The 26178-nt window shown below is 47.3% G+C and overlaps 1 protein-coding gene across 1 annotated transcript in view; it reads right to left on the minus strand.

Annotated features, from left to right (window-relative positions):
* Positions 1–6562: 6562 nt before the first annotated feature.
* Positions 6563–26178, minus strand: part of LOC109319008 (G protein-activated inward rectifier potassium channel 1-like) — a gene marked incomplete at its 5' end in the record, with an annotated part of 36233 nt that continues 16617 nt past the window's right edge. The window contains 2 exons of the mRNA XM_019548527.1: positions 6563–7470; positions 8039–8255. Coding sequence (XP_019404072.1) covers positions 6869–7470; positions 8039–8255 — 819 coding nt within the window. The remainder of the gene's footprint in view (positions 7471–8038; positions 8256–26178) is intronic.

Here is a 26178-nt window from a genome sequence, read left to right on the forward strand (position 1 = left end):
GTGGGGGCATATGTAGAGTGAGGGAGCATGTGGGTGTCTGGATATATGGGGTGTGGAGGGGTATGGGGTTTGTAGGGGGATATGTGCGGGGAGGAGGGCGGCTCAGGAGGGTGGTGGCATGTGTGGAGAGGGAGGGTGGCTGAGGTGTGTGACGGCAGTGTGGGTTCTGACAGCCCCTGCCACCAGTGGCAGCAGCAGGCTGTGAGGCCTTGGGGTCCTCAGGGGCCATGGCAGGTGGAGCCCCCATCAGCACTCCTGCTTCCCCTGGCCCCAGGGCACCAGCTTCCCCTGGCCCCAGGGCACCAGCACAGGCCCCATGCTCCCATCTGCCTAGTCACCTCCACTTCCCCTACCCGTCTGCCACTGCTGCCTTTCCTTACCTTCCCACTCATTGCTGCTTCCTGGCCCCCACCCTACACACCACTCCGGTACCATGCAGTTCCTAGCTGCATGGTCGGGACTACAGAATGCAGCAGAAGCCAGCCTGGCCCAGCTAGCATCACAGAGCCAGCTGGGAATTGCAGGGGCTGGGCTGGGCTGGTTCCTGCTGTATCCTGCGGTCCTAGCAATGAAGCTGGGAACTGCATGGTGCTGGAGTGGCTAGCAGCTGAGCAGGGAGAAGCGGAGGGCAGGAAAGCAGGGAAATGGCAGTGGCAGCGGTGGCAGGCAGGGGGATGGAGTGGCAGCAGGCAGGCAGAAGTGCAGTGACAGCTGGGCTGGAGCCCAGGGCCCACACCAGTGGGCCAGGGCTAGGGCCAGTAAGGGTCCAGGACAGGGCAGCAGAAGCGCAGGCCTGGGCTGGCAGGGGCTCTGTGGAGCTGGGCCAGGCTGTGCCAGTAAGGAGAGAGGCAAAGCCAGCCCAGCTCCATAGAGCCCCTGCCAACCTGGGCCCCGCTCTCCTGCTGCCCTGCCCTGGGCCCCTGCTCACCCTGGCCCAGGAGCACCAGCATGGACCCCACACTCCTGCCCAGCTGTCACTGCATTCCTGCCCATATTATGCCACTCCCCTCCACCCGCTGCTGCTGCTACCACCTACATTTTCCTACTTTCTTGCCCACCACCACTGCTTCTCCACTGCTCTGGCACCATGTGGTTCCCAGCTGCATTGCCAGTACTGCTGGATGCAGCAGGAGCCAGCCTGGCCCTGGGGTAATCACCGGTAGTCCCTCACCCGTGTTCTTAGCTGAACTGCACTCCCAGATGAAGGGGGGAGAGGGTAATAGCCCTGGGGTTGCCAGGCCAGGCCAGGCCAGAAGCCTGCTAGGCAGAGGCTTCTGGTTGTGGGCGAGGGAGGGCTGTGGGTGGGCAGGGCCAGGCAAGCCTTGCTGCTGCAGCTGCTGGATCCTGCCACCCCAAGGTCCTGCCACCAGCTCCCCCTTGGTTCTGCTGCCACTGGCACCTTGTCATCTTTGACAGGCAGCCAGGGGCAGATAATAATTAATTTTCCAAATTTTTCAGGGGCCCCATGAGCCAGATAAAATGGCCTGGCCATCCCTGTTCTAAGCCATCTGTTCCCAAAGGTAAAAAAAACAATGTTCCAAGGTTTCTGTAACTCCTGGAAATAGTTCTATTCTTGAACACTTCTTTCCTACTTAGAAATAGCCTTCCAGATATTCTTAACTGCTAATTCACCATACATTATTCACCAAGCTGCTTCTTTATACTTATAGGGCACATCTACATGTCACCCTACATCACTGAAGTGACATACTACGTCACTGTGCTTCATTTTGCACCTCTATGCTTAAGCCTTTTTTCCCCATAGGCATAGTACTACTTGGCCTACTCGTCCAAGTTGATGTGTTCTCCCTCTCCCCTTCCCCTTCCCTCCCCAGCAAGATCAGGATACTTACCATAGCCCCAAATAGCATCTCCTTTGTCCACAATTTCATGCCCAGAATAATTCCCTCCGTTCTCCTCTGCTTTTGCTCAAACCTTCCCCTAGCCATTTTTGCCATATTATAGGCAGGCTCTGAGCACAATCCTAATTCCACCCAGTTTCCCTGTGTTTCGGCCAGCCCTACTTAACCCTCATGCTGTGCACCCATACTGCTGGGGACCTAACTAGTGTGTAGTGGCTATGAGGGTGTAGGTTGTAGCTGTGTTGATCTAAGGACATAGGCAGACAAGGTTCTTTGGGTAAATCCAATAACTTTTATTAGACCAACTCAAATGGAAAAATTCTTCTTAGCAAGCTTTCAGTCACAAACTCCCTTCATCAGGCTGAGGAAGCATCTGTAGATGGTCTGTGCTCTTCCTGGATGGAGTGGTAAAGTAGCCAGAGACCAGTAGATATGCAGGAAAGCCAGTCAGTTAAAATGGAAATTGAGGTGGTCAGTAGGTGAGACACTGGGGGGGGAGGGGGGAGATTTCCCCTCCCCCTTGCTTTCTTTTCTGCCCATCCTGAGACCATCTCCCCCAGCTAATCCCTTCCCTGGGGAATCCATAGTTTAATGTGGATTGTCAGCCCCAGAGATGGTGTAGAAACTGTCAGGAATTGGATAAAGGTGATGAGAATTGGTAGGAAGCAAGTGCCCACACTAGCTCCTGCTGCTTCCACCCCAGCTGCCTGTCCTGTGCCTTCCTGGCAGGGCTGCAACCAAGTCCAAACGGGCTCCTGCTGCTGCTGCTCCCACCCCACCTGCCTGTCCCATGCTTTCCCAGTAGGGTTTTGTGAGCAGCCAAACTTCTTCACACCCTGCCCCCCTTCCATATGTTCCCATGCCCAGCCAAGCACAAGCAGAACCAAAGCGAGCCTCTTGCCCCACCCCGCTCAGTGCTGCAGCTACCCCTCCCTACCTGCTGCCCAGAGCACTGCAGCAGGGACAGGATGAGGAGTCACTGGAGGCCATGGGAGCCCAGTAGTTTCCTGGGAAGTTGCAGCAGTGGTAGCAGCAGCTTTGCCTTGAAAGCTGGGCCTGCTGGCAGGGGCTGAGGCCCACTGGGGAGGCTGGGAGCGCAGCACACACTGCCCCAGGTAGGAGCAGGTGGGACTTGGTCCCAAACTGAGCACAGCAAGTACAGCCATATAAAATTAATGGGTGTCTGCTTGTGAGTCCGATCCAATCAGCTGGTGGGATGAATCTGGCCTGCAGTCCACACTTTGCCACCTCTGCTCTAAGCTGTATTGGCCGAGATATATGCAAAAAGTTACCTTCATGCATATGTGGTGGAATTGTTCCTTTATACAGGGTTTCCAGATGTCTGTAAGAAAAAAAAATTTACAAAATAACTGGCTTATTGCTTCCTCTTTCACCCCAAACTTTTCCTCCTTGGGATATTTCCCAGTCTTTCAGCCATGAATCACTGCAGATCACTATGCACCTACCTTATCTCAGCAGCTGTCAACATGATAAAGCATGGAAACAGGCAACCCCACCCAACAAGAGAGAATGAACAGAAAAGAATATGGTACATATTCACCATGAAAAAAACTATCTGTTTTGCTAAAGGACATACATGAGGACTTTTATGCCACATGGTTGCCATGTTACAACTGTCTAACACAAGGACTATAAAAGAAAAGCATCACAGGCATACTGCAATGTGGAGATATAAGCCGATTAAAAATTGAAGACAGCACGAAACATAGTTGTCTTCTTTCTAAGAAAGATTTAATGGGCAGTTACTTTGATAGAAACCACTGAAACATTTATGTAGATGATCACAGCTTGTGCCCCAAACATGCTTTTTATTGTTTTTTATAGATATGTTTTTGACATGACAATACGAATGCATTAACAACAACAATAGTAACAACAACAACAACAACGTAGTTTTGTTGTTGTTGTTTTCAAACAAGTGAGTTTCCTTCTGAATTTCTTTGGGCTGTACAGTGTGGTGCTTCTGCCATGCCCACCCTGGTACTGCCGGGATTTGTTACCAGGGCCTCCTGTACAGGACTGTCCTTATATGTATGGTGCTTGAGGGGCTTCGTTGTTGTGGACTGATACTGGCTGATGAGCTTCTAGGCCTGCACTGCCCAAGCCTTCAGGAAAGGTTTGCTCCTAGCCTCACATGTGTTGTGGAGCACACAGGCCAAAATGACCATCAGGGGCAGGTAACACTGGCTAGTGTCTAGGTGCACTTCTAGTGCCACCCACTGTGCCTTGAAATGCCCAAGGACACAGTCCAAAATCATCTGGCAGCTGTTGAGCTAATTGTTGAAGAGCTCCTTCCAAGCATCCACATGTCTGGTAGAGGGCTGAGAAACAGGCATGCTGGGTCCCAAGCAGCAAGGGTAGTCACTCTTAGTTCTCTGCTCATGGTCAAATGTTTCCTGCAACAAGGGCACCAGAGCAGAGTTTCTGAAGATCCTGGTGTCACAGACCTTGTCAAACCACCTGGTGGGCATGTAAGTAACTGTCCCTACTGGCCCATGACACCCTGCAGCATGATGGAAACAAGCCCCTTGTGGGTAATGTTCTCAAACCATGTTGCCTTGGGCACAAGAGGGGAATGTCGGTGCTATCATCTGTCATGATTGGAAAGAGCCATCTGGGGAAGCCTGGCTATGACCTCCTGTAGATTGGTGAGGTGGAAAAAATGTATTGCCAAAAACTCCTGGATGGCAAAGCACACCTCCTGTGTAGCAGATCCAGCCATGCACTTGCCCATGTCAAAGTGGTTGGTGACAGATTAGACATTTTTGAAGATGTCCAACTTCCACATGGTTGCTTCTTCATGGTCATGGGCATCATCATGTTGGTGACATGCTTCTGGAGTGGCAGGGTCAGCTCAGTACAGGAATCCAAAGTGGTCCTGTCCATCCTGAGGTTCTGCCACCACTGTTTATTGTCTCAAGTCCTTAGGACTATCCACTCCCACCTTTCAGTGCTCATCTCCCTGTCCCAGAAGTGACAGTAAACAGACTGCAGGTAGTCCCAGAGAAGGCCATCTTCCAGTCCATATTCCATCTTCCAGGCCATCTTCCATCTTCTCCTCAGTCATGCACCTTTCAAACATGAAGCACATGTAGTATAATGCAAGAAAGGAACTTTTTGAGTGCCACGGTCATGGAGCCTTGAGTAGTCATGCTGTATGTAGCATACCTGTTAGTAGATGTGTTGGACAAGGTATGAAAGCCTGGCTAAGTGTGTGAGGCCTCTCCACCTTGAACATTAACAAAGTCAGTGAGACTAGAGGGTGAGAAGTACTCATAGATTTTCTCCTCTCCCTGGGATGGTGATGCATATGAACCCGCAGTGGCAGAAAAGACTGAGCAGAAGCTTAAGGAGATCAAATACCCATATGACTCTGCCATGCCCACCCAGCTGTCCTCAGAAGCCTCCACAGACACCTGCTCACTAGCCCCCTAGCTGTGGAGCAGCACAATAGCATGAGTTCAGCTCGCTGGAAGGGAATTCTCCAGGAGCATAGCAATATGTGCAGCTGGCTTGAAAGGCATGGCTAATCCCCAATTATATATTTGGGGCCAGATTTGATTCCACCTAGTAAGCATCTTAGGCTACTTACAGATATAAAACAAACAAACAAACAAACGGCACTTTACTTTAAACTCGGCGTGCCCCCACACTCAGCCCAGTGCAACGGGACTTTTGGGGGTCATTTATCTAATAGCTGATTGAATCAGCTATTAGATAAAAGTGCCAAAAAGCCCTACTGAAGCACCCAATTTATACAGATGCGGTAGAGCTGGGCTGAACTAATGCTGTGCTTCTTCTGGTAAAGCAGATTTTGGGTCCCCACCCCCACGTCTGTCAGCAGCCTAAGTGAACAATAATCACACTAAGTACGGTTCAAGTCCCTGAAAATCCATTACTTCTGTAAACACAGGCGACAGAAGGCCAGGGCTAACAGGGCTTAGCTTCTCAAACGTGGAGCAATGGGTAGGGCTGCAGGGCAGCCTGGCCACAGGCTATGGGCTGCTGCAGCGGGGGGGGGCATGCACACTCAGACAAGCAGCCAGAATCACAGCCCCACTGTGTGGATTACTGCCCAGCACTGCAACCAGCCTACTCTGTGAAGGGGAAGGCTTGGGGGAGGGCAGATTAAGGCCCTCACAGGATGGAAGAGAGTGGGGCAGAGGCAAGGGCAGGGGTGAATGGGGCCCTGGGCCAGGTTGTAGGACTCTTGGACCCCTGGGGCTGTTCCTCCAGTGGCGGGGTGGGGGGTGAGGGGGCTTCCACCACTGCACACACCCTGCACAAAGCATCCAATATGAGCTAATTGTTATAGGTGTCTGAGCCTGAACCCATACAAATGAGCTAATGGATGAAGCAGGATTAAAGTTGGAGGGGACTTGCTACACTTGCATAGTATAGGCTCATGCACGTGTAGCAATTAAGAGTGTAACAACTCATATATATGCTCCTGAACAGAATTCCTTTCCCATTTGAATCTTCAACAGATATGTTCATCCATACCCTAAATTCACATACATGTTTATTAGGTGGAATATAATCTGGACTTTGTCTCTTAAGGGTGTTAAACACTGATGTAAATTAGACTAGATAGAGGGCTCCTGTAACTTACATGGGCCAGGGCATACTTGCTCACAAGATACTCAGCAGCCCAAACATCAAGAGATTCTATACACTTTAGACCTGTTTTCTCATTTATTTTGAAAGAATACTGGAAAGATGGAAGACTAAACCAAACTGCTGTTGGAACACTGCAAATATCTTTAGGACAGACACCTATTGGCAAAATGAACTAACTCTACAGCACCCTTTTCAATCACCATGCTACTACACATATCAGATTTATACAAAAACACCAACTAATTTTCAAATGTGTTAATTATGAAGAATCTTTTGGCAAAACCAAATTATCACAGTAGTACTCCAAAATAATCCAGAAGTTACAAATGCAGTTTATTTACAACAGCTCTTGTTGCATTTATTATTTAGGAGAGGCGATCAGAATTCATTTTCCGAAGTTTGGCAGGAAGATTATCCTCTAGCCTTGACCCCAAGGTGAGCATACCCGGAGACTTTTGCTGGAACTGAAGATTTCCAGTAGACTGAGTCAAATTCTCGGATTTGATTTTAAAAGCCTTTAGATGTATTCTTCCATCATCATCTTCACTGCTGGGCGTAGAACTTACTTGCTGAATTTTTAAGAGATCTCCAGTGCTGCAAGCTTTCTCTACATTGCTGGAACTCATTCTCAGGACTCTTTTCTGAAGGTCTTCCTTTGTTGAACAAATTTTCTGAAGTTTATTAGGAAGCTTGTTTTTCTCTTCTAACGTATCAATGCAGTCAAGCGAGAAGATCTGTTCCCTTCTGCTTCTATTGTTACCAACAGGAGTATCCAAAGGGGATGGTAGAGACAAATTTTCTTCCTGTTCCTTTACACTGTAAGGCAGAGTGGGGACTTCAAATGTGGCATGAAACTGAGAGTAATCTACACGAAAAAAGCCATCCTCTAAGGACATTACAGGGAGAAATCTATGGCCCCAGAGGACTTCATCCTCTGTGTAGGAGGTCCTAGCTTGGCATGTCATGCCTACAAAAACAAACAAAAATATCAATGTTATAAAATGCATGCATAGATCAATATATGATAGAAAATATTTAATAAGAGTACATAATAAAATGAATCCTTTTTACAGCTAACAAATACATGAAAAAGAATCATCTAACAGTTAATATTTGACTAATTTTTTGTGTAATCATGCCAAATAGCTTGAATAATAGGTAATGTGGGGCATAATTAAGATGAAAGCAAACATACATTTTAGGACTTTTGTCTCAGAGACACTGGTCTGATATTTTATTGATGCTAGTGTCTCTGAGATGTCAGGTTAGAAGTGAGCTGAAAGGTTTATTACATAGCAGAAGTAGGAGGGCAGCTTCATGAAATGATCATGGAAGTCTAGCCCATGCCAAAAATCTACTCCAATCTTGCCAAATAAAAATCTTGATCAAAATAAACACAAGTTTTCCAGGAGAGGAGAACTTTGAAATACTAAGTACACTGCTTCACAACTAATTAAAGGAAATATTAGGACTAAGAGAAGGAAGCATCAAAATTAAATGAATAGGTAGACTGTATACTTTGTCAAAAATCTTACCAGTAGTTTCAACAATCCCCTCAAGGATGACCACTATCTCAAATTGTTCACTTCTCAGTGATCTTTGTGATAAACAAAAAAAGGGGCTTTTTGAGTTGATTTCATGACATATTGTTAACGGAGAAACTAAAAACAGTTGGTCAGCTCCAGTTCCAAATCCAACATCCAGCTCACATTGATCTAATGGCAGGAATTCCCCTTCTGGTGTCTGTCGGGACTAAATATAAAAAGATGGTTAGAGCCTATTATGTAACATAAAAAAACCATAATATTGTGACTAGATTTAAAAGTGCAACTCTGATAACAATATTTAATACAAAACCTATGTCTTTTGTTACATAGAGATATGTGCATTACACAATATGGGAACGGTATATAAAAACTTATCTTGTTGTTACTTACCACTCCACTAGACTTTAGTATATATAAACTTTACAAGAAATGTTATTGACTCCTCAGATCAATTAGCATTTTATCTTCAAAGTTACGCTCTGTTTAATGATTCTTCCTAAGATGCACTTAGTGTGCATTTAAACAAATGAATGTGTGCTATACTAGTTCCATTTAGGCAGAATGCCACATGACATTATTAGGCCTTGCTGGAGTACTGATTAATATGACCACTCATTAGGACATATACTGATCAGACTTAGTTGAAGTATTGACCAGTGTAGGTCTTACGTGAGCTCTGACTGATACATAAACTGCTTACACAAGCTTAAACTGGAATATCCTAGAATAATGATCAAGCTCTCAAGATGGTATGACTACCACCTCATCCATGTAGGCACCAACGACACAGTGAGAAACAACCCTGGGAGAATCATGAGCGATTACAAGGCCATGGGGGTGAAGCTCAAGGAACTAGGAGTACAAGTGGTCTTCTCCTCAATCCTCCCCGTTAGAGGCTGAGGCCGTCAGAGGGAGGAATGCAAACAAGTCAATCAAAGGCTTCAGAGCTGGTGTTACCATGCTGGCTTTGGATTCTTCGACCTTGGTATGCAGTTCAATGGCACTGGTCTGCATGCAAGAGATGGTATCCACCTCACGGGTAGAGGGAAGAAACTCTTCTCCATGAGAACTGCAGACTTGCTGAGGAGGGCTTTAAACTACATATGCCCAGGGGAGTGGGGGAAGATTCCACTGCAGAGCATAAATCCACTGCTGGGCATAAATCTTTTGTCCAAGAGCACCCAGAGAAGGGTATTTATGTACAGGACATCCAGATAACTACCAACATCCAGAGACACTTGCAGAAGGACAGAAAACTTGAGATGACTAGAGGTAAGCTCAGCTGTCTTTATGGGAACACCAGAAGCATGGAGAACAAACATGATGAACTGGCACTCCTTCTGGCAAACGAGGAATTTGACCTCACTGGATTGACGGAGACTTGGTGAGATGATGCATATGACTGGGTAGTAGATATCGAGGGCTACAGGCTCTATAGGAAAGACAGGGTTGGGAAGAAGGGTGGAGGGGTGGCCCTCTATGTGAAATAGCAGTATCCCTTCAGGTTACATTTGATGGCAGGGGGAAGTCCTTTGACACCCTCTGGGTCAAGATACAAGGGGGCTCAAGAGAAGGGGACCTGATGGTAAGAGTCTACTATAGGCCTCCCTACCAAGAAGAGGAGAGTGACCAGGCATTCTACAGGGAATTGACCAAAGCAGCCAGTACTAAAGACTTGATTGTCATGGGTGATTTCAACTACCCTGACAGTTGTTGGGAAAACCATTCAACCAGCTCCAGCAGATCAACCAACTTCTTGGCCACTACAGACATCCTGTTCTTGACACAGGTTGTGGAGGGGCTGACTAGGCGTAAAGCCACTCTGAACTTGGTGCTGACCAAATGTGAAGATGTGGTAGGCAACCTAAAGACTGGAGGTGCTCTGGGTGACAGTGATCATGATTTGATTAGATTCACTACACCAAAAGGCTGAGAATTTTCCCAGTAGAACAGAAGTCCTAGGCTTCAGATGGGTAGACTTTGGTAAACTCAGGAGTCTAGTTGGAAAGGCCCTTTGCAACTGGCGATTGGATGACCTGGGAGCTCATGAAGGATGGAGCTTCCTTAAAGAGGCTATTCTCACTGCTCAAAAAGAGGCCATCCCCAGGTGATCAAAAAGGGGGGAAGGAACCAAGAGACCCACCTGGCTCAATAGACACATTAGGGAACTTCTTTTTTCTTTTTCAGAAGTGTACATGCATTTGAAAAATGGTTCAGCATCCAAAGAAGAGTACGCTCATGCGGCCAGGGTCAAGCTGGAAACCGAAATTAAAGACAACAAAAAATCCTTCTATAGGTACATAGGGAGCAAGGAAAAAAATCAAGCTCCACTGTGGCACTCCTACTGAATACGGAGGTGAAGCCCACAGTTGACCCCTGTGGAAAGGCAGAGCTCCTTAATACTTACTTTGCATCAGTATTCCTGAAACCACATGACAACTTGTCACCTGTCTAGAGGCAGAGAGAATACGGGAATGATAGCAGTCCACATAAAATCAGTCTCGAACAGGACCAGATACTCTTAGATCATATGGACATTTTCAAGTTGGCTGGGCCAGGTGATCTTCATCTGAGAGTGCTGAAGGAACTGGCTGAGCTCATAGTGGTGCCTTTGGTGAGGCTGTTCGAAGAGTTGTGGAACTCAGGAGTGGTCCCAAATGATTGGAAGAGGGCTAACATGGTACCCATCTTTAAACTGGTAAATCTGACTTCAGTCCTGGGAAAAATCTTTGAAAAAATCATCAAGGAAGCTATCAACCACAAGCTCGCACCTAGTGGGGTAGTGAGAAATAACCAGCATGACTTTGTCGAGGGGAGGTCTAAAAAACCTGGTGTCCTTTTATGACCAGGTAATTAACCAGCTGGATGTGGGACAGGAGGTGGATGTCATCTACCTAGATTTCAGCAAGGCCTTTGATACTGTTTCGCATTATATCCTCTCAATTAAGTTGGAAAGTACTGGCCTAGACCAGGCTACAGTGAGGTGGGTTGGCAACTGGTTCAGCGGCCGATCCCAGCAAGTGGTAATTGATGGAGTGGCCTCATCCTAGAGGGCCATCTCCAGTGGTGTCCTCCAGAGATCAGTGCTTGGAACTATGCTCTTTAACATCTTTATCAATGACCTGGATGAGGGAGTAAAAAGTGCAATGATTAAGTTTAAGGGTGATACCAAGCTGTGGGGATAAGCGGGCACATCCAAGGACAGGAAAAAGATCCAAGATGACCTTGACAGGCTGGTTCTATGGGCTGAATGCAATCAGATAAGGTTCAACAGGGACAAGTGCAAGGTCCTTCATCTGGGTAGAAAGAACCCTTATCATATCTATACAATGGGTGGTGGTCCCCTAGCTGGCACTGCATCTGAAAAGGACCTAGGGGTGATAATTGACCAGAGGATGAATATGAGCCACCAGTGTGATGAAGTTGCCAATAGAGCAAATAGAACTCTGACATGCATCAGCAGATGTCACCAACAAATCCAGAGAGGTGCTCCTCCCCCACTAGTCAGCATTGGTGGGGCCACAGCTAAAGTACTGTGCCCAGTTCTGGGCATCGCACTTCAAGAAGGATGTGGACAAGCTTGAAAGGGTGCAGAAAAGGGCCACACGCATGATCAGGGACCTGAGGGATAGACCTGATGAGGAAAGACTTCAGGATCTGGGTTTGTTCACTCTGAGTAAAAGAAGGCTGAGGGGAGACTTAATAGCTGCCTACAAATATGTCAAGGGAGAACACTAGGACCTGGGAGAACAACTTTTCAGAAAAGTGCCTCTTGGGAGGACAAGGTCCAAAGGACACAAGCCAGTCAAGGAAAATTTTAGGCTAGACATAAGGAAAAACTTCTTTTCCGTAGAGGTAGCTAGAATCCAGAACATACTTCCAGCAGAGGTGGTGCAATTACCATCCCTGGTGGTGTTCAAGAGGAAGCTGGACAAGGAACTCGTTGAGCTTATTTGAGCCCGATTACCTCCTGCCCATGGCAGAAGACTGGATTTGATCATCTTACAGATCCCTTCTGGCCCTTCTTTCTAAGATTCTATGACTAAGTCTGGGTGGATATGGGGGCATGGGCATACAGAGTACTTTTCAGGGTAGTGCTTGAACTGGGAAGAAATTCTCTGCGAGACTGACAGAAGCTGCTGCTGGTATCTGTGGCTGGGAGGTGGTATTGCTGAAGGCTGGGGAGGATAGCTTACTCCATGGTGCATTGTGCAAGGGAGCTCAGCAAGACTCGTGGTGCTTGGGAGAAGTCCCAGAAGCTGGAAAAAGACCAGTGTGGTGCCAATATTTAAGAAGGGGAGGAGGGAGATACCTCGACCCTGTTGAGGGTGCTGCTGGCCCAGAACTGTAAGGGATACTAGCTGACACTGTGGAGGGAGCTCTTGATAGATTCCTTGGATATGGGTGGTGCAGTAGGATTAAGTTATTTAGATTCAAGCTAAGCTTTTGATACCATGCCTCATGGGAAATTATTGGCTAAAGTGGAGAGGATGACTATAAAGGATGGCATCAGTGTTACAATCATGAGGGGGATAAAGCATATGTTTAAAGGAAGCCTGCAGCAGGTTATGCTGAAAGGGGAGTTAGCCAATTGAAAACCAAGTACCAGCCATTGTCCACAGAGAGGTATCCCTGACATTGAGACTAGCCTTGAGCAGCCTAAGCCATCTGTGCACTACATGCCCCTGATGATTTGTCAAGTTGTAGCACTAAAGTCTTGTCCCCATCATGCCTATGAATTCATATGCTGTCCCTCTCACTGCCTACAGTGGTGCTGTGATGCTGTCACAGGTACTAGTGTTAACAATGCAATCCTCCTCTTCTCAGTGCCCCAGCCCCACTCACCAAGAAGCACACTACAGATGCTCAGCACTGCCAGCTGCCAGTAGCATAGGTGCACAGTTCCATTTGTACTATGATTAACTTGAGTTAAAGTCTAAGGCAGGACACTGAGCAAAAGGCAGGGGCTGGGCTGGTGTACTACAGTCAACTCCCAAACCTGACTGTAACAGGGCACCATTTCTGGGGCTGTGGAAAGCCTTTGGAGGCACCCTGGAGTCCCCGTTTTTCTGCCTCAGTCTGGGAACAGTCGCCCCTTCACTCGCCTGCCATGTCTTGATGTTCCTTGTGGTTCTCAAAGGGGAGGCTGCCCCAGGGCTTCCCATATCTGGTCTCACTGTAAGGAACACCTGGGAGGTATGAAGCTCCTGCCTTAAGGGCTAATTGCATAGCTCCATACCACCTCTACACCATGCCCCATGTGCCACAGATTTCAAATCTCCAAAAATGGATAAGACCCTTGTCCTAGCATCTCCAAGCCACTCTAAACCTTTCTTCTTCCTTTTGTTGGGGCTTTAGCCTTCTCAGTTTCTGCCCTTCTACTCTGGCTGGTTTTGCAGCCTTGGCATACTGCTCTAGACCTGGCTTCTGGGCCCCAGCACTCCGCCCCTCTCTGGGTTCAATGAAAGCTCAAGCGTTGAGCCTGCCTGTGGCATAGCTCAAGGCAGTTGTGTGCCTCTTGGGCTGTGTGTAGATGAAATGAGGGGTATGTGTGCACAACACTTTCAAGTGGGTTAAATGTTTTTGCACTGCTTTAATGGTATTGGTGTTTGCACATGTCGCAGTCTATCGCACAATAATTGCAGCCGCTGTAGCAAATTCAGTGGTGTAATGTGCCTTAAATGACTTGGGGCGCAGCAAAACAAAACTCCTCCAAGGAGTTAGTTTGCTGCCCTTACAGCCGTGGAGTGAAGCCCAAGAAAAAAAGTGGCGTTCTTTTTCTTTTTTTTTTTTTCCTGGAGCCTGCCTGCCTGAGCTGTGCAGAGGCCCGGTGCTTCCCTCTGCAGCTGCAGTGTCGCCCTGGGACCGCCTGAGCTGGGTGCCTGCGGGCGGGTGCCACCTGGAGTGGGGTTGCTGCTGCCATGGAGGGAAGCATCAGCCCTCTCTATAGCTCAGGGACCGCTCTGCCCGCTAGCAGCTCGCCCTCCCCTCCACGCCACCGGAGAGGCAGTTATATGCATGGGTGTGTGCACAACATGGGGGCTTACTTGGCCCTAAACTGAAGCGTTGTTTTTTAAAAACCCACCACTTTGATTTAGGGCACCCCTACACATGCCCTTGGGCACTAATGGGACCTCCAAAAGTACCCCTTATAGTCCCAACCCAAACCACCAGTTTAAACTGCAACATAAGTGCTAAGCCCCTGGGCTATAACAAGAAAAACAATAGAGGCAGCATGTCTGCTTACCAAGCTTCTCTTTCTCTGTGGGTCATTCTGTCCTATCCCCTGGCCAGCAGAACTGTTTTCTTTCAGTCTCCTGGCCATTCAGGAGCCCTGCACTCTGCCAGTGCCAGGGCTGTCTGTCCCAGCTAGCTCAACCCAGGGCTTATACAGCTCTGGTCTGAGCTCTCTCCCAGTCATGCAACAGCCCCAGTCAGCTGTTGGTGGGTGGTGGGTGGTGCTCTGAAAACTCTGTCCTTAAAAGGGCCTCTTTCTAGTAACAGGGCTAGGATTCCCTGCTACACTGATCCTAAACACTGCAACTTAATGCCTGCAAATCATGACCTGGGAACCCAAGATTGGTTCCCCACACCACACCCTTGGCTTCCTCACCTCATTCCACCTTGCTTCCCCTGCTAGCACCTGCCTTGTGCCCCACTCAAATACAAACAATTTATAAGGAAAGATTAGGCCTTTTATTTTTACATATTGGTAGGTGGGTGGGAAGGAGGGAATTTATGAGGGAGGCTGGCAGGGAGAGATTAAGGAATAGCAAAAGCTGAGGAAGCTGATTCAGTGCAGCCGACCCCCACATCTAGCACCTCCTACCCCCAGTCCTGTGGGTCTTTTCTGACCAAGACAGACCTTAAGTACAGTGGAGTGTGTTTTTAGGCAACCACATGTGTGTGAAGTACTCTCAGTTACATGGTCCAAGCCACAGCTTCTTTCTGAACTCAGACCCAGCACCAACTTCCAGTTCCATGTTGCCAGTGAGTCTAGGGTTTGTGGATGGCAGTGATGGGAAAGGTCTTGGTGAGTCCTAGAATCAAAGTCCCAGGTAAGCGTGTGTCTAGTCATCATGGAAAAGAATGAAAGGGTAGATGTTCGCAGTGTTGACAAGCCATACATTTTGAGCCAAGCATTCTGCCAATGTGTCGTTGTAGGGGCTGTCCAACCTATGCACTAGGTGACAGCAAGGTCAAGGTTGTTTTCATCATGACCCACTCAGTCACAAATGGAACTGACAGCATATTCTCAAGCAGTCTGTCTGCTAGGAAGTCATAGCAGGACTCTTCTTTTCATGGATCCTTCATAGTGAGCTTGCCCCTTTCAGGATTCAGGTGGACCATGTCCAGTGAGAGGAGTGAGTACATGGCAGGACTGCCTGCCTCTCTTGGAAATGAATGGCTCCTGCTTCTGATGAGGGGAGATTGTTCAAGCTGTAGAACAGAGGGAATGGATGAAGTCCTACCAAGCCCAGTGCACAGACCTAGTCAGTAGTGGCATCACCCAGGCAAGGCACTGTACCATCTTTCAGGTGCCACATCTGAGCAGAGTGTTTACAGGGACAGCTACCCCACAACTATCCCTCCACACACCACACAGTTGGCAGCAGTGGGAGTATGGCTTTGCCAGGCAGCCTAACTCATTTGGATACCACAGAGGTAGCTATCTGTAGCAGCCATCCCCAGGACAGCATTTAGGTCATGGACACTAGTCCCTGACCCCCAGCCACAATCACTGGTAGCTGTAGTCACTCTGCTAAACCCATTCAGCTACTCCCCAGTCTCTTTCCTGGGAGTCCCGGGGATAGAGGTGGAGAGGAGAAGCGGGGTGGAGGAAAGAGGTGGGAAGAAATGGGGTGCAGCTGTTCGCAGCAAGAGGCAAGAATGCTGCACAAGCAGCTGCACTAGGGTCCCAGCCCAGGCAGCCAGGAGGCTGCCAGGAGGCTGCACCGTGGCAGGCAGTGGGGAGGCTACATGGGGGTCTGTGGAGCCCTGGCCTGGCTTGTTGCACACGTGCATCCGCTGCCAGAAATGAGTCAGGCCAAGGCTCCATGGACCCTAGTGCAGCCTCCTGGCTGCCTGCCACAGCCAGCCCAGGACCCAGGTGCAGCTGCTTGTGTAGCTGGGGGTGGCCTGAAACTACAGTTTAATTACCCTGATTAAGGCGGGAGAAACCATTAATCCACACGTTATTAAGCATGGATTAATGGCTTCCCTGGGCTTAATCAGGGTAATTAAGACATGGTTTGGGGCCACTGGGCAATCTGCAGGGAGGGGCAGGACTGCCAGGTCTTCTTAGACAGAGGCCTGCCACATTCAGCCCATAAAAATGCTAGCTAGCACCAGGATCTTCCCAGAATACCAGTCAGCCACTTCCTCAAGTTCAGTACACTTCTATTTATATCCCAGCTTGGCACCAGTACCAGGACCCTGTCCTTCACAGAGGACAGAGGCACTCAGTGGGTGCAACATCCCCGACCCCCTCCAAGCTCCTTATCAAAATGCTGAGAAAAGGAAGGGTCTAGGTAAGGTTAGTGCAATGCCTTCCACCCATCCAACGTGCATACAGTCATGGTCCATGGCACTCCATACCAAAGGGCACCCCATCTCCCTTGAGCACTCTGTGAATAGGGTACAGCACAGGCCTCAATAATAGTCTCTCACTTCTTCCTTCATAAGCACATTATAGATTTGTTTTGATTTGGTTAATGAAGGGCTTATTGGGGGGTGTTATTTAATACTGCTGGTTTATACAGAATTTTACTTTGAGCTTTGGTTTATTTAATAAGGGTATATTTGTTAAAGAAAAACATTTTGATCCCCTCCCAACTCCCCCCACAATCCCTTGCCCCCAAGTCAGCACCCGGGGGCAGCTGCCACAACTAGTCACCCTGCCCTAGTTATCCTACTTGTTCTTGGGAACCTCCAAAGACTGGGCCACTTCAAGGCATATTGGGATATATGCTCTCACCTGCCAGTGAAGCATCAGGACTCCATTCTGCCACTTGCTGAGTAATGCTTGGAAGTGGTTTGCCTGTCTGTCTGAAGCCCTACATTTTGGAACTGCTTCAAACCCTGTGACAATTTAACCTGCTACAAATGTTACATCTAAGGGTGAAATTCCATTTCGTTTTGATTATCTAATGGACTAAATCAGGGATCAACAATGTTTTCTGGAGGTAAGGGTGGAAGGCAGCTTGAGTCAGAGATGGGCAAGCATTAGGACACATTCGCTGCAGCCACTTCTCCCTTCCACTCAGCTGCAAGATGGTGCAGTGAAAGCCCCCTCCCACCAGTCAGTGTTGTGACACAGCACAGGCCAAGCCCCCTGCCACTGAAGCCCCAGGCAGCTGACTACAGCACAATGCAGGAAGAACTCCAGGCAGTTGGCTGCAGCACGGAGCAGTTAGAGTCCCTTGTTGTCAAAGCCATGGCTCCATGGGCCTGATCCAAACTCTCGAGAGGCCAAATTCAGCCTGGAGGCCGCTGGCCTAGAAACCAGTGATGTCCAAATGATCCCGCTCTGAATAGCAAGGGGTTGGTCTGTGGGCTGGATCCAGAGAATGGAACTGCATCATCTGGCCCAAGGGACTGGAATTTGATGGTGGCAGTATTACATGGAATTTGATGGGGAAACCTGCAGGCCAGATGACACAGCACCATGGGCTGGATCCAACCCACAGGCTGTATCTTGGTCACCCTGCCCGACATTACCAAAGACAATAAAACCTAGACCACCAACAGTAATAGTGTGTCACCCCTTATATTGAATTTGCCTAGCTTTAACTTTCAGCTATTTGTATTCAAAGATATAACCAGAACTAGACCAGAGAACTAACTATCATATTTCTGTGTTCCTGGTATGTATTTAGTCTGTGATCCAGCAGCCTATAACCTCTTATTTAGTAACTACATTTCATGCACCTTGAGTCTTTCACTGTATGTCATGTTTTCCAATCTTGTGATACTATCAACCTTTCTCCCACTGTTTATACCTCAAAGGACTGCATTAACTCTTTTGACCACAGTGTGGCAATAGAAGCTCATGTTCAGCTCATCCACCATGAAACCCAAGTCCGATTCAGCGTCCTTGCTTCCCAGAAAGCAGAACAGGGTACCTTATAGACTAACTTGTTCAGAGTGCAATGTAACATATTTTCTTGTATACGACATGGCCAGAACTAAAATATGCACTTTTTGAGAAAAAGAATGAAGGGAAAAAAAAGATCTTTTCTTGTAGCAATCAACTGAATAGAAGCAGCTAGGAAGCCTGTTCTGCTCCCTGTGGATTATGGGCAGACTTTACTTTCGCTTTCACCTGGTTAAACAGCAGAAACTGCTACTACTGGACTTCCTTGCATATAATGCACACGCCATTTCCAGCAGCTGGTTTTTTTTTTTAAAGGTATGTTGTATGTTAGAAAACACAATATTTCATCAGATGTTATGGTAGAGTTGCTAACACAGCCTATATACTTTGTTCTCAGAGTGGGCAGGCAGAAGCACAGGGCCCACACCAGTGTCTTGAGGCCAGGAGTGGCAGAAGCATAGAGCCTGGACTGGCAGCAGCGCTGGCAGGGACTCTGCCACCTGTGGTGGGGGCTGTGGGCAATGAGGACGGGTGTGTGTGTGTATGTTCAAAGGGTGAGTCCCACATGCACACCCCATCATACACATGTACCCACACCCCGCCTTGCAGTGCCATACATGCACACCCTACATCCCCCCACACACCCAGCCACCTTCCCCTTACACACATGCCACAACCCACTCCAGCCACCCTCCCCAACACAGCCCCCCACAAACCCCATACCCACCCACATCCACATGCTCCCTCACCCCACGTACACACTTACACCCCGCAACCACATACACCCCCCCACACACATATCCACCCCCAACACACTCTCCCCCACACCCTACATACCCATGGTGGTGTCTGCAGGCAGTCTGTGATTGGTGGTTGCCACTCACCACCACCAGGATCTCACCTGGCAGTATCATTGGTAGCTACACATGGATGAGCAGCATGAGGTAGTAGTCAGAGAATCTGGTAATCCTTCTATGACATCTCAGATTTGGGTTCCAGACAAGTAGCAGACCTCCCAGGACAACAGGTCAGGCCGTGAGATGGCTCCCTCCATCCCCTTCAGAAAGGAATAGCTAACCACCATCATTACCTGTAACTTCCTCTTAGTGGCAGTGGTCTCAATCCTCTCTCACCTTGGGGATTCCTGGCCTGGCCTCTTCAATCGATGGAATGCGCTCCTCCTCCTCTGTTGCTAGCACTCCATATCTATTTTCCAAACAAACCACTGCAGGTGGGGATGACTACTTTTTCTTGCTGCCAGAGGTCACAAGCTTCCAACCTTCCTGGGAGTCCATGCCCTCTTCCTTTCCTAGCACCACCTCTGGCAGTCCTTCCTCCACAGCCCTAGAGGTTTTCTTCAGGATGTAATTGATGACGTCCCCATTGCAGGGGATGCTTCAGAGCCTTGCGACCTCCTCCTGTAGCTCTCTTACCTTTTCCCTGAGGGACACCACCAGAAGGCACAGCTCACATTGCAGGCACTCCCCCACCCGGCTGACACTGGAATGAACTTGAAAGCCGCAGTATACACAGCACCAAGCCAGGGCCTGGGTGGAAGAATTGATGGTGTGGTCCCCCTCCCCTGACCAATCTGCTGCTCTACTTTCTAGTCATCTCCCTTTGCTACCTGCCCAATCTTTTGCTCATGCTACTTGCGGTACCTGCTCTTGCCTGCCAGCTGGCAGATAAGCTGGAAAAAGACTCAAAATGTGTCTAGGTAAGTGATGATAACTCTCCACGTCAAGCAAGACAGGAAAGACAAAACCACCTAGTGCTGCTCAGCCATGGACTGCGGGGCAAGGAGGTCTGAGGTATCCATTCCCAGGTCCCTGAAGTGACTTTACTGTTCCTGTAACTGACCAGCCCTCCAGAGGTTAAACTGACTTGGCCTGCAGAGGAGTAATAAACACAAGCTGGGGACGCAAACAGCCACTGAGCTCTGCCCTTTGCCTGTAGCCATCCTCAGGAATGTCTAGAACAGTGATTCTCAATGCAAGTGCTGTGAGCTCCTTTTAAGAGTTCCACCCTGCCATCACTGCCAGGTGGAACTCCCTTGACATGCCTTTGTTTCTAGATGTCATGTGGAATCAGACTGAGAACTAGCTCCATTAGGAGGGGGTGCCCTGCTGCAGCCTGGCATAACATGAGAATCTGTCATGAAGCTGTTGCTGTTGGCCTGCCTGAGACTGGCAACACCACCATGGTTCACAGGGGGCGCATTTACATGTGCAGTTAACGCACCTGAATTTTCATCACAGAACATTCAGGCTCATTAAAGCTCTATGAGGTGCACATCTACACTTGTACACCTGTTGAGAGCAAATTGCACCTGACAGAAGCAGCCCAGCCCAGGGCTGCTCCTGCCCTGCTCTGCCCCCTCACAACAGCCAGATCCCTGTTGAACAGGGATGGCTGTCTTGCCCACATGTATCAGGACCTTCCTGATTCCCATGTGGCTGGCAGGCAGCATCCTGCAGAGCCAGGACAGCTTTCCCCACTCCCTGTGGCCCCCTGCTGGCTAGGATGACCAGGGTCAATTTGCTCCTGGTCAGTATCCACATGTGCACTACTACATAGTACCTAATGCACCATTAATCTGGTACCTGTATTTATTGGTACTAGCAAATAGCACATTAGCCAAATTTACTCCACAGCAAGTCCTGCACGCATGTAGACACTGATGCTTTACTGTGCATTAGATTAGTCTAATGCACAGTAAAGTACCCTATGTAGACACACCCAGGATACACTAAGTGCTGCTCCTGCCCTGGACTTTCCGGTGGGTGAGAGATGGCCCTGAGCTTCATGCATCAATGCAAAAGTGGGGGGGGGGGGGCTTGTTTACTTACATGGAAGAAAGAAGGGACTCCCTCTGCTTGCTTCTGCAGAAGGTGCCTTGAATCTAAAAAGGTGGAGAACCACTGCTCTAGAGACTTGGGCCCAAAAGGGATACTAGGACTTCTGCTCTCCATCCCCCTAGCTGGAGTCTCACCACAACATAGCTTCCCAGCCATTTTGAAGCGCTTCAGGAGGGAGGAACCTGTACATCTGCACAATGCTGACTTGTTTCAAATTTGAAGCACTTCAAAGAAGAGTGAAATTTGAAGTATTTCTAAAGAATGTCTGTGTAAACCTTTGATTTTGGAACCTCACCTTGTAAAATGCTCCCTATTGTTCACTCTGAGAACAACAGCACTGACTATTTGTCAGCATCACTAGGTAACACTGCATAGACCCAAAGGGTAATAGCCACCACTATATAATGGACCCTTTTAATCCAGTGAGTGCCCAAGGACATACAGCACACATTCAAAATACATCACAAAAGATTAACATAGTTGTTTTTTTTAAAAACTGCAAAGCATTTAGTAATCCTGACCCACACGAAAATCTTGGAAACCTTGTGCTTACTGGCTAAATATGGGTTCCCTTAAACATACAGAAATTGATAAGGGATATCTCTTAGCATTGCTTCACTCTGAGAGAAGTAAAAAACTGTCTGTCTAATCAGGTGCAAGAGAAGATCAGCTGTCAGCAAGACTGGACAAAACACAATTGGAAGAGCACAAACTGCAAAAAGCACAGGACTCGTTAGATAACTCAGTCTATTTTCTAACATGGCACAAGTAGAATATAGCAGTGCGACGGCAGTGAATATGCCCACTTTGAGCTGCCATACTTTACATCAAGATGGGTAAGTTACTTCAGAAAACATGATTTTAGGAAGGCATGGTTAATTCCTCTGATAAACTGGAGCAACTTGTACTATGCTGGCAGCTTCCTAAAAAACTTACGTGATCCAGAGCCACAACAGGGCGTCCACTTCAGCCTGCTTCCCCCATAACCTAGAGTAGGGTGTGTGGCTGAGCATGTTTCAGCTGCCAGAGCTGATGTAATGGGAACAACTGGTAGTTTGCAAAATATCAAGCTACTTTAAAGGGATGTATTTGGTAACTGTGTAGGTCTGAGACAAAAAGAAATGCATGTTTGCACAGGGGAAGCTGAAGGTAAAAGTCTGTTCCTTAGGATCCATTACAGTGTCTTTGTGAGTTGCTCTTTGATGTGCAGATTAAAATGATTTGCAAACCATTGAAGTCCTCATTTTGGCTATTATGATGTGGGATCTCTTCCACACACTTTTCTTCAGAATTTCACCATGCTCCACCTCAAGAGAATCTGGGCTCATATTAGCATTTCCTGACAATATAATTGCAGAACGGCCTGCTTTTAGAAACTCCCTCAGTCTGCCAGACACAACAATTCACGTTTGGTTTGAAATCATTGCAAAATTCCAAAGGCCTTGTTGTATGGGACATTTAACACGTGTTTTTGTAGTTAGTAGTAATACTACAAGTACTTGTAATACTACAAGTTAGAACTTCTATGCAATTGAATGGAAATGCTTATTACAATCTGGACGGGTCTGTAGCAGGCTGTGCAGTTGACAAATAGCTGTTTTTCAGTCTCAAGCCTGGCACCAGGTCTGCACAGGAGCTGGTGAGCACCACTCATATTTAGGGACCACTGTAATTCAGGTTCTGGGGGAAGGGGTGGGGGGAAGCGGGCTCCCTGCAGGGTTGCTAGTGCCAATTTCAGCCAAGGGCAGGCCTTCTCATGCCTCTGATTAGCTGAAGGAGCCTACCACAGGGCCGATTACTATCAAACAGCAGCACAGAGGTTGTTCTTTAGCTGTTTTAAGAAAGTAGAGTTCACCACATATTAAACAGCTTCTAAGTAAAGCTCGCTACTTACACTTCTTGATGAAACCATAATAAATAAATGTTATTAAACAACAACTTTTGCCAAGTGCTAACTTTTACAGAATGCTGACCCTCATGCCTATGCCCACAGCCCCTAGAACAGGGGTATTTACCTGCTGTGCTCTGTGCAGGGCTTTTAAACTCCCTGTCAAAGCAGGGTATTGAATAATCTAATAGGCTGAGCCCCATACTAGGCTGCCCCTGGAAACACGTGGGACTTCCACAATGTTTCCGGGGCTCTGCTGCCTTTCTTCTCTGTTCTCCAGGTAAGTTTTTTGTTTTTTTGTTGGGTTTTTTTGGGGTGGGGGGTGGGGTTACTTATTTCCCCCATCCTTCCTCTCCTCCCTCAGTCTCAGGCCATTTCCAGCCAAATCACAGTCTTCCAGAGCTTCAGGCAAAATGCTAAATTTCAGACTTTCCCCTGAAATCTCCTGAAACCCAAAATGCAGTAATCCCTACTCATATTATGTCTGTGGAGTGGTCTCATGATAGCTGAACATGTTACTTAACACCACCTGGAGATACTCTTCCTGTGAAAAGTACTAACTCTGCTATGATACATTGGCACTTAGCATGTGTTTTACTGCTTGAACATGTGGACACTTTCATTTTAAATGCAATTAACACATCCTAAGTGCAACATACAACAAGGCCTCAAGAGACATGAAATACCTCTTCTATTCTGAGGTGTCACATGGGGCCCTTGCTAAAATAGCTTGACTTTCCTTTGGTGTCCATGAAATCATCAAGCTTTAGAAGTTTAAATGAAAATACATTTCCTGCTAGCATCAGGCAATGGGCATTATCTGTGTCAGTAAAATGATAAAGGTTTTAAAAACATGACAGGTTTACCTTACAAGTTGGGACAAGTTGTGCAGCTCTTTCTTCAAGATTTCTAGACTCTAATTGCCTTAAAGGCTTTAATTGTGGCCTCCCCTGCATTTGCAGCCAACTACTGTCCCACAGGATCCCCAGTCACCACTTTCTATGCTTACACATAACTATAAAGTGTGATACCCAAAACACCAAGATGACCCTATCCTATGACACAGATAACAGGGGGAGATGAGGTCACTGCCAATGCCCTGCCACAGCAACAACAAGGAAGTAGTCAGTTATTACATACTTAGAAGATCTTAGGAACAGGACCATGCTCCATACTACAAAAAAAGCAAAACACTATTAGCCATGCCAATCTGATCAGGGGAGATTATGCCTTCCTGACCCAAATTTAGAAGTCAGTCAGCTGTTGAGTGGAAGGAGAAACCTAAAAAAACTCTAGGTTTTATTGTATCAGCTGAAGCATCAATGCAAACCAGACAAGAAAATTAAAACAAAATGAAAATGTCTACTGTTGTACTGATGCATGCAAGTATTTTCTCAAGTGGCCTTGTGCTGCTGTTACTGTTGATATGCAAGTCTATGTGTTCTGGAAGGCCAACATTAGCAAGCAGGTTTCCAGATTCCAGAGGCTACATAGAAAAAAATTACTTGAATTCACGTTCAGTGGCAAAGCGAGGTTTGTTGTCTCTAGTCCCTGTTCTTACCAGTTTTGATTGTCACTTGGACAGCTAACCAGCTGGTCTATTTAAAAATCAGCTCAACTTAGTGAATCTTGCCCATGACAAGTAGCAACACAGTATGTAAGTTATGTCCCCCAAGGTCACTACAAAAAACAAATTTTGCAGCCCCTGTATTTGTACCCAAAATGTCCATATCTTGTACTAATGTTTATCTATCTTTCCATTGAGATATTTATTTCTACTCAACTCTTTTGGCAAGTGAGCACAACTGCACCTTTGATTCTTCTTATCTTTGCCTCACTAGTGTGTTTTTACTTTTATGTTACTTCTCAAATTATTCAGCTACTGCTTTTTGCAACTGCCTTTTTTGACTCACCCTCTTCACTCAATGTGTTGGCTTTTTTTGTTTGTTTTACATTTGTTACCAGGTCATTTAGCAGTCATGAGGCAGTCAAGGCTCCTTTCCAGAGCTTTAGCTTAACTGTAGCTTGGCCTAACTATGGCTTACCATCACTGGAAGTCCTACACCTACAGCTTTACCTATGGCTAACATCTCATCTAAATTTATCCATAGGCACTTTGGTAGCCATTTGCTTTTGGGTGGTTATTGGGGTTTTGTTTGTTTTTTACTCTAAATCTCTCTTCTTTTGTCCTAAGATTCACCCTACCAGAGTATTTGTAAAGAGTAGCCATATGCCCCCCTCAGTCTCTATTTTGCTAAACTAAACAAGCCAAGCTCCCTCCATCTTTTTTCATAAGAAAAGGTAAAGGGGTCTTTCCTGGAGATAAGACTGGGGAGGTGCAGGAAGTAGGAAGAGGCTTCTTACTTCTGGATTTAAATAGTGATTGGGAAACATGGTTAATAATGGCCAGAAAGTTTGCTTATGGGATGGGGAGTTAAGCAAGGAGGCAGTAGTTGGGGAGAAACGGTTGGGGAGGGATCTGGAGTTGTAGGTTCTGTGTGGAGAATACCATCTGTGGGTTGTTTGTCTGTGGCCCTTCTTTGATCTGTTTCAGTTTAATTTAATCTTTCAGGAATGTCAGTGACCAGAACTGCACACAATATTTCATGTGGAGTCTTATCAACACCTTGTACAATGGGACAACTAACTCCTTGACTCTACTGCATATAACCTGACTAATGTACTTTAAGATTGTCTTAGCCTTTTCAGGCTTCATTGCACTAGCTGTTTATTGTCATCTAACCAATACACTCAAATCCCTTTCTTCCTCATTTGTCTCCAGCCTACGCACCCACATCTTATTCTGAGATCCATGGTACTGTTGGCACTGGATTTAAGAACCAGATACCTTGTTCCAGGAAGACCCAAACCCTCAGACCAACCACTACCTTTACATTTGATAATAGGTGACTTTTATTAATACACAGTGATAGCAGATACGAATAATGCAAACAATTCTATATCTACCAGTCCTAGAGCTGTCATCAGAGTCAAGGTATATCTGGCCAGGACACAAACTTCACCCTGAGGTTCTCTCTTAAATGTCAGATGTCAGCAGCCTGGAGGTAGAAGGCTGAGACTCCCCTCCTTCCCCTACAGTGGAGTGGGTAAGACGGGCTGGTGGTGTGTCCTCTGTCCATGGTGCCTCAGGTTCCCCTCTCTTGGACCCTTTGCTACTCTGAAATCCCCTTTTTTGTATTCTTTTCCCCTCCTGATGACTCTTCATTTCTGGCCACTGCTGATTGGTCTCTCAGTGGTCATCATACTGTCCATGTACTGTCCTGTC

The sequence above is a fragment of the Crocodylus porosus genome, unplaced genomic scaffold (assembly GCF_001723895.1).
Source record: "Crocodylus porosus isolate Cpor-Errol unplaced genomic scaffold, CroPor_comp1, whole genome shotgun sequence".
Taxonomy (NCBI): domain Eukaryota; kingdom Metazoa; phylum Chordata; order Crocodylia; family Crocodylidae; genus Crocodylus; species Crocodylus porosus.